The sequence below is a fragment of the Microtus oregoni genome, unplaced genomic scaffold, assembly GCF_018167655.1.
Source record: "Microtus oregoni isolate MIOR12 unplaced genomic scaffold, Mior012 000009F_ref0000495, whole genome shotgun sequence".
Taxonomy (NCBI): domain Eukaryota; kingdom Metazoa; phylum Chordata; class Mammalia; order Rodentia; family Cricetidae; genus Microtus; species Microtus oregoni.
In genome coordinates this window covers 49718084-49727500 of record NW_024543068.1, presented here as the reverse complement: position 1 = coordinate 49727500, position 9417 = coordinate 49718084, and the positions used below count along the sequence as shown (strand labels likewise).

The 9417-nt window shown below is 43.8% G+C and overlaps 2 protein-coding genes across 4 annotated transcripts in view; one reads left to right on the top strand and one right to left on the bottom strand.

Moving 5' to 3' along the window:
* The window catches only part of LOC121452457 (60S ribosomal protein L35-like), a 12058-nt gene extending 3494 nt beyond the window's left edge, over nucleotides 1-8564 (bottom strand). The window contains exon 1 of the mRNA XM_041658632.1: nucleotides 8492-8564. Within this exon, the coding sequence (XP_041514566.1) occupies nucleotides 8492-8564 (73 nt within the window). The remainder of the gene's footprint in view (nucleotides 1-8491) is intronic.
* Nucleotides 1-9417, top strand: part of Dock4 (dedicator of cytokinesis 4) — a 389986-nt gene that overhangs the window by 40573 nt on the left and 339996 nt on the right. The gene's annotated exons all lie outside the window — the stretch shown is intronic.

Genomic DNA, 9417 nt, shown 5'->3' with positions numbered 1-9417 from the left:
TCCAGTCCCCGGGCTCCTTTTATCTCTACAAAAGCTTTACCTGTTTCTTCTTTTAAATAAAGTGTTTTGAAAATGTGTCTGGCCTGCTTTAGAGAGTCTGTATAAACTGCATTAAAAATTACTTTTTAACCCTAAAAGAATTTGCTGCTTGAGGGTTGAGATCAGGGTTAAATTACGATAGGAAGAAAAAAAATTTAAAAAGATAGGGCTAGCTATATACCTAAAAAGAATGAAAGACTGGCTTGAAACTGGAATGGAGAATGACTAAGAGCGATTTACCTTTCTACGTTGATGCTGCAGACACAGGTCTCAGGATCAAAGAAATGCTCTCTGATTGTCTTTTCAAGCCGAACTAGAATTTATGGGACCTACAGCCTTCTATTAGGTTTTCCATGCCAGACATGAAAGATGGATTTATCCTTCCTTCCTGTTTCCTGGGCCTAGCTGGCTCGTTTCCTGCGGATCCATAATAGAGCGCATGAAATTTCCGCCGTTGGGTTCTACAGTAGGAATCTGCCCCATTCCATTTTGAAAACATCACAGCAAGTTTGCAAGTCCACAGAACTGTTTTCCTTCCCCTTGAATCCATCGCTTCTATTGTTGTCTGGAGTAACAATTTTATGCTTGGCGTTCTAGAAACGTCTGCTCAATGACGTGTTTGAAGGCCTTTTGTCAGGTTTCAGCATAGGAGAGGGAGCAGGAGGATGTGTGCAGCTGGGTATCCTTGTCCGTGCTTGTCTGGTTTCCCAGTAATTCAGTTATTAAAATATTGGGACTCATTAGAGTCATCAATCCTTTCTACCCACAAACAGGAGCTAAATGTCTACCGGAGTACGAGAGTCCAGGAGCCATCAGGGTGCTCCTGAGAGTTGCCCTAGTTCCTCCCTCACAAAGGCCTAGTAGCTGCTGAACAACACTTGCCAAGCCCGCCATCGGGGCGGGGATGGTTGGTGAGCTCTACAGGGATGAAAGCAGCCATGGGGCCTTTAATAGAGGCTGTAGTCAAGTGCAGAGATGTCATCCAGAAGACAAGGGCACAGAGGCTCGAGGTTACCAAATTTCTTGTCGTTCCCTACTGAAGGAACATTCTGTTTCCTTTCTTGCTTTGGCCACTGACTGAGCAAGTGGTGGTGTCTGATGAAGGAGACCACCCAGTCCTGTCACAGCGTTTCGGTGTCACCTCTGACCTTCACCCACAGATTTCTGGCTTTCTAAAGTGATGAAGATACTTTTTGGAGAGACTGGACAGGCGTGATGGGATATTCTTGGTCCCAGATGACTCTCCCCCATCCCCCGTGTGTTTGCCTGAAATCCTCCTTCCCAGGGATAATTTAACCCATAATCCCGTGAAAGCTGGAGGGCTCTTTGTTGCCTTTTCATAGCCCTGGAGCTTGCTCCTGTACCGTCATGCTAGCTCCTCCAGAAGACTGTGTTCATTTGCTTTCCCCATTATAGTATCCCACCAATTCAATTGTGGAGTGTTTTGCAAAGAAAAATTTTATTATCTCACTTGCTATTCACAAAATCCCTTTGGGAGAGGGACAATGGGAGCCTCCACCTGCAGATGAGCTGAGTCACAAGATGGAAGATTTAGGGAGCGTTTGTTCTGACTGCGGTTGGCTGAGGTGGACAGACAAGTGGTATTAAGCGCAGTGCACAGCCCTTGTGCAGGAACACGCAATCTGGCCAAAGAGGGAAGTTGTGGACGATGGCTCCAAGCTGAGGAAGTTTATTTTGAGCAGAGTGGGAAGAGGGGATTGCTGTTGGACTAGAGAAGGCTTCTGGGGGAGGAGGGTCATGTCAGTCAGTTGTCCCTTGTTTTCTAAGTAGGATTGGTTTAGGACCTCACTCATGTGAGAATATGATAGTAAATCCCATGTATATCTCAGTGTATAGTATCTGTCTATGAACTATACATATTCTGTATACCTTAAATCATGCCTAGATTGCTTTAAATGCTTCCTATGAAGTAAATGTTGTACAGATATTGTGTATATTATATTACTTATGGAACAATGACAGACTAAGAATTCTGTACACATGGAGTTCATGTTTTCCCCAATATTTTCTGTCTGTACTTGATTAGATTCATGGTGTAGAACCTCCAGATGCACAGGGATATCTCTATGGTTAGATCTTAATGTACAGGGAGGACAGACTAATGCAGGATATCATTGTCAGCGGGACAAAGGGTTCGAGTGACAGTCACAGCCAGGCTTTGCTGAGCAGGAGTGAGCAGTCCTTATGCTGCTTAGTCTTTGCTTAGTGAAGCAGGAAAGAGATAGCGCAGAAATTTGGGCTGGAGTCAATCGATGAGTGAGTAGCTTGTTGTTACCAGACTGAGGATTTTGCTAAGGGCCCTGTGCACTTGAGCCAGGGCATGCTGTGATTAGGTTGTAGTGGGAATGTTGCAGGGAGAGACTGGAAATGGGAAGATGCATTCGGGACTGCCACACAGGCACCTGGTAGGCATTTGAACAGAGATAGACACATGGGTAAGAAGAGGAGGACATTTAGACAAGGGAGAAGCTATGGTGGAAGAGAGAACTGGTCCCCAGTCAAGCAATGGGATAGTCGTGAAGGTGGGTAATTTGTAGGACCAAGAAAAGATAAGAAGTTTCTTGAGGGCGTATGCAATATCTAAAGTGCTGGAGGGATTGGGGGCATTCACAGTGATAAGTTGTGGCCAACTCTCTGGCTTCTGTTATCCCCTGTAGCAACCAGCACAGAAGAGCCCACTTTACAGACATGGGTAGCTGTTGACAATGGGATTCTCTCAGCTGGTTGTTGGTAACTTCTGTGAAGCTGGGCTTCTCCCGCGAGTGCAGACATGCACAGTAACAATCCTGAGAACCGATAATAAACCCAGTGTTTATGGAAGTGTGATTTCTAGGCACTACCCAGGGATCGAGAAAACATTCCTTCATATATATATATATATATATATATATATATATATATATATATATAAAACTAGTTTAGTTTTCTGCCATTTGTTATCAAAGGTTCACTGCAGATGTTTATTGGGCAACCTTTTGAATGTTGCTGAGCACATTAAAGACTATAGTTTCCTTTAAAATTTCAAGTTTTGATACTAACAAATTATTAAATGATGTTTATTATATAGGAGTGTTCGGCATAGATCTCATACCTTTACCGCCTTTGCTATCGAGTAAGAATCATCTGTTAGGGTTACTAGGTGCGTGGGGACTGGAAGAGGGCCCCCTTTACCTCTGTTAATGTCTTCATACCTCAGGAAGCAAAGACGCAATTGGTGCAGAGAACACGGCAGTTAGTGTCCCACCTTTCAGGGTGGGAAGAAAAAGGTGAAGTCTCTGGAGGCCACCCTAAGGTTGGGTGTCGGGTGAGCATTCTGTCTTCTCTGGTTGCCTGGTTGCCAGGCAATGGGAAACAAAACATACTGACCCAGGTGTAGAATGAGGTCTTGTCTTCCCATCAACTGTGGGCTGCTCTCAGGTGGTAGGAAGTCGAAGTTTCTAGACCTTGACCACAGTAAATGATGTTGAAAGTCATTTGACCTCCCCTCCTCATGTGTCATCGCTTAGGCTGTGAACCTGGAGAGTGATGTGAGATTCCCCTCTGTATGCTGTGAATATGTTTTATCCATTGGTTAATAAAGAAGCTGCTTTGGCCTATGGCAGGGCAGAATAGAGCTAGGTGGGAAAAACCAAATGAGATATAGAGAGTAGGCGGAGTCACGGAGACACCATGTCGCTGCCAAAGGGGAAAGATGCCAGCCACCAACCAGAACCTTCCTGGTAGGCCACAGCCTCATGATGATTTACAGATTAATAGAAATGGGTTAATTTCAGATGTAAGAGTTAGCTGGTAATGTGCATAAGCTATTGGCCAAAGAGTGCTGTGATTAATATAGTTTCTGTGTGATTATTCGGGTCTGAGTGGCAGAGAAACGAGCAGCTTCCACCTATGGGAGAGAGTGAGGACAAGAACTATATGCTAGTCTATCTTAAGGAAACACAGTTCCTTTTTAAAAATTTCACATGTGGTTCTAATTTTCAATATCAGAACTAAACTATACAGAATCATATACTTTATTAAACTGTAAACTTTCATATTTTAAGTATGTATTCTATTAACATGTCTTCATTGATGGGTATATAATATAATGGATTTGAAGGTGATTGTTTTCTTTCTTTGTAAATAAAACTCTTTTGGCCAAACTAAATAATTTACATGTTTGCATATGGTCTTTTAAGAATAGATTTTGCCAGGTGCTGTTGGTGCACAACTTTAATCCCAATATTCTGAACCACTGCCATGTAGGTGCTGGTAACTGAATCCGGGTCCTCCAAAGAGCAACAAATGTTCTTAACTGTGGAGACAGCATGTCTTCAGCTCCCTTCTCTTTTACCAGTCCCTGAAGCCAGGCATATGATTGAGGTGCTTGCCCTTTAACTTCCTCTATTTTTTTAATTAATCTAACATTTACTGAGCACCATCACAATGCTGAGTAGGCCATTCTTGTACAGGCGTGAAGACATCAGGTAAGGCTGCATGTAATGTCCTTAGGGCCTCTGTTATACCATGTTATGCTTTGTGATCTGAGGAAGGAATGGTTAGTTTTCTGGCTCACTGGCACAGCATAGTTGCCATTTGTCAGACATTTTAAAAAAGAATGTTATTTATTCAGTCAGAATACTTTCTACATTTTAGACAGGGATCCAGAACTCCCCGTGTAGCCTAGGCTAGCCCAAAGCCACAGCACACTTCCTACCTTGACCCCCTGAAGTGCTAGGGCTACAAACATGAAATTTTGTGGAAAGATTTTTTTTTTTTTTTAACCAAAATACAAGTCCGGACGTGAGTTTTTATTTCTTCTGAGAAACTCAACTCTTTGTGTGGAATGCCATGGACCTGTCTTGTTATTGCCTGCTAAGTTTACAGTGTGCAGTTCTTTTGGAGTAAGAAGGTGGGAGAGGATGGTGGGGGGCCTCTTCTGCTGAATCTCATCTAGGCTATATCTAAATGAGAGGAGGCCTATCCATCTATCCTGAGACATTGGCTCTGAAAATCCCAATATGGAGGCAAAGGAGGCCAGGCTTCCGGAAGGAAGCTGAGGTGCTGAGGTAAGAGGCCTCATCGTTCAGCCCCCACCCATGCATCTCTCACCTTTAATGGAGGAGCTTCAGGGTCTACGAGCCTTGGGGAAACAGTCTGGCTGAGAGCAGAATCCTTGTGACTTCGCCAGGTGCACGTGTGCTTCACATCCACATCTAAATGAGTCGACTCCAAGTACAATCCAAGTTAAATCACACTGAATGCATTGTGGGTTCTCACTAGTCACACGTCAGCGGCCAGCACAATTGGAAATGCAGGCAGAGGACAGGATGGTCTGGTGTAGAGGCTGCCTCTGGGACAGACCTTACAGCTAACTTCCTGTTGTCCCCCGTAAAAGCATCAGTGATAAACTGAGACAGTAACATCTACCTTGATTATCAGAGTCATCAGGGATAATAAAGAACTTCGAAATTTGAGAGAATTTGGGGTTTTCCATGTTTTGGTTAGGGTCTGTGTCAATACTCTGAAATCTGAGAAGCTCTGACATTTTGGCTTCCAAGCATTTCAGGAAAGGGATATTCAGCCTTTATACAGACGTGTTTATCAAACTTCCAGTGCTGTGCAGATGCCCTGGTGCTCCCTCACGGGTCCTCTTTTCTCTGTGTATTTTAAATCTGAAGAACAACGTGGTAAATTCAACTACCCTGAAGTGTGCTCCCTGCTCCTCCACAGCTCTGTCACAGAGAAGGGTCTTTCCCTCAGTAGTGGGTCCACAGTGAGCTATTAGCATTGTGGAACATACTCTGAGTAGAAGGAGTCCCAGCGTTCTGGCTGCACGAGCTAGCTGCCCTTTTCTAATCTTGCTCACCCTGAGCCAGTGTTTATGGCGTCGTCTGGGTCTTTTGAAGGAATACACCTCAATGTTGATGTTAGGTAGCAGACTGCTGTTGTTTGGATATAGTATGGGCAATGTTTCATGCATCAACGTCCATCTGCATCTCATGCAAACAGGATTATCCAATGCTTACTATTGAAGGCTAAATAGAGTGTTTGGTCAGATACAGATCATCATAGAATTCTTCATCAACGAGTGTTTCAGAGGCCAGTTCTTCCAAACGGCACCTAAGAAGTGTGGCCTTGCCACTCTTAACTGAACGCAGTGATCTCCTGGCTGCTATTCTTGCTCTCCTCAAATTCGTGCTTCCATTAGGTCTGTCCACTTAGCAGATATTCTCTCACCTAAGCGTTTCCAGCGTGCTAGGTACCTGCTGCAGGAAGCTGGCCATCTCCGTCCAGGGCTCTCCTGTTGTTAATTCTGATTTTTTTTTTTTTTTTTTTTTTTTTTTTTTGGTTTTTTGAGACAGGGTTTCTCTGTGGCTTTGGAGCTCGTCCTGGAACTAGCTCTGTAGACCAGGCTGGTCTCGAACTCACAGAGATCCGCCTGCCTCTGCCTCCCGAGTGCTGGGATTAAAGGCGTGCGCCACCATCGCCCGGCGTTAATTCTGATTTTAAGCTAAGTGGCTGAATTGCTGCTGCAGCATGGCCGCTTCCCACCGTCCCGAGTGCCTAGTGTGATGCCCTGTGACAGTGCTTGCCTCTGCAGATGAGAAAGCTTGGTATGAACTGGGGGAGAAGGGGGAGCCTTTCCTTTGGCTAGGACAGTGTGTCCTTCACACACATCCCACGTTCCATGTTGGATCCAGCAATTACTTTCCTATTTAGAGTAATATTACAGATAATAAGTTGGTTCCCGGCAAGGTCCGCAGATTAACCCACACTATGGCTGAGTAGATGGAGAAGCAGACTTGCTAGAAGATGTTCTCACAGAAGGAATTTGTGAAATCTCATACCATCTCTTGAGCTGATAAGGAGTGGAGAGTGGTGGTTTTTGTAGCACAAGTCCCAGATAACTGTTGTATTTATTAAATCTTAAGATGTTTCTGATTTCTCAGTATATAAACTTTTCCCTTCCACAGCAAGTTTGGCATTGAACCAATGAAAATTTAGCAACTGGTAGAAGCTGAGCTAAATTTAATTCTGTGTGCTTATTTGCAAAAGTTGTGCTGACTTTTAAAAATCTGCATTGCACCTTTTAGGGTTTTTTCTTTTAATTAAATGTGATTTTTAAATGGTCTTCTATGATTAATTTATTGTGTTCCTTTGTTGTGAAGAGAATTAATTGCAGTTTGTTCAAAGGCAAATGCATAAGCCTAAAACGTTATTGCACTACAGCCCAAAAAAGCAAATATAATTTATTTTCAATAATATTGACGTATAAGGCTGTAATTTACTGTTTCCTATCTGCCATCCAAAACTCTGAAGTCTTTAAAGTGCTGTGGAACATGACATTGGATGCTGTGTGATGGCTTATTTTATTTGTTACATGGTTTTGAAATGATTAAATATAAAAATACATTAGCATTCTTATAGTAGAGTAGGCTGTGCTCATCCTTAGAAATATGGACACTTGGTTCTTTTTACTTACTATTTGAGATGATGACATGCCTGCGCTTTAGCCTGGTGCATAAAAACTATATGTACACTCTGAAACATCAAGCTGGTTATGGTTTGAATTGTGAATAAGTTTAGTTTTTAATAAGTTTAACCCTGTAAGAGGGTCTTTTGGCTTACATGTGCCCTGTGAGTTCATCTTCAGTTGATTTGGGGATGCAGAACCTCCACACTGCAAGCTAATACCTCTGAGAATATTGTCCACCTGTTGGGGTATAAGACACATCCCCTTCACCCCAGGAGAGCTGCGGACCCAGGGTCATGCCATTTGATGGGAAGTCTGCAGTAAATTAAGGCAATTAAGTTCGCGAGTTAATATCGAGATCCGTGGTCGCCAGGTGTGATGGAACATTTGTCACTTGTGTCTGTAGAAGAGTGAAATGTTGACTCTCTCTCATGCAATGGTCTCATTGTCTTCTGAGCTCATTACGTAGACGATGGGAGAGCTGGCTTTCTAAGATTAAAGCTGAACATGTGACTTTATGTAGAAAAAATCTCTTCTAAACAGAACACTTGAGCACCAGCATTCATTATTCACTTGTGTCTAGGATGGATTGCATCCTGCAGCCTGTCTGTGTCTCCACAGCAGTGCGGCATCCTTGCTGCAGCTCTGCCTCGCTTTCAGAACCACTCAGGGCTGATGCTTTCCTTAAAGATGCTGAGTCCCGTGTTCTGGTCTGCATTTGTGAGTGACCGGCATTCCTCCCGTCACACTAAACCCAATGTCAGACACAGGCTTCCTAAAAATGAAAGCTCTGATAAACAGCTCCTCTAGAGGTTGTGTCATCCAAATCTCCGTGTCGAAGATATGTTTCTTTCTACATACCTATTTCTTGTTAAACTTTGCCCATTATCGAAAGACTTGTTTGAATAAAGGAAAAATAGCAGAGCTTTCTGTAAGGCAAACATTTATCAGAGACGCATGGCTCTAAAAGTTCACGTTTGCCAGATTTCGTCTCCGCATCAGCACAGATGAGCAGGCTGCTCTGCTGCTGTGCTTGACCCCGGTGCATGCTGGCGATCAGCTCTAGGTCCAGTGGCGTCTCTGCAGCATACCAGCTTCATTTGGATGGGCCATTAGACGGTCCCCCTGCTGCTGTGTATCTCTCTAGCTGTGTGGACAGTGTAAGTGTATGTCTTCAAGTCACTCTCCTTTTCCTTCAAGTCACATTGAATGATTACTACCAGATTCCCAGTCTCTTTAGGTGCTGGCAGCGTATTTCACGTATTGTTTTCTTTCCTTCGAACAGTTCTATGGTTTGGTCACGTGTTGCTACCGTTTTACATGCATGTAGTGTAAACAGTTGGGTTCCTAACTTAGATTCAGAGTTCAGAGCCCTAGCCTTTAACAACTAAACTCCCTAGGTAGAGATATGCATCTCCCTTGTAAACTGCTACAGACAGTATATTTCATCATATTGCCTGGGGACTGGCTCCAGGTGTAGGAAAGGCCTGGAGGAGTAGTTATTGCCACATTCTTTGAGTCACTCATAAGGGTTGTTGTGCCTACTGGAGGTAAGGAGGGCTGCTCCCACCCCACTCTGTACCTGGCAGGATTCAACGTGCAAACCTTCCTAAGGATTTCAGATCTCTAGTCTTGCTGGGACCATCCATTGCCTTGTAATTCAATCATGGGGACTTGTTCTTACTAGTATTTCTGAGAGAGTCGTGAGTAAGAAATGCCTGGAAGTCCTAAAAAAGAGTCAGGGGTTCCATATTGGGACCCACAAGTTCTGGGAAGGCGAAGAGTGGTGTTGGTTCAGTCACTTTGATGTTTGGTGCTCGTAGGATTTCCTGAGCAGTGGATGTGGTATTATTTTCCCAATGAGGAGGAAGAGGTGGAAGGTTCGTGAGATGAATGGATGC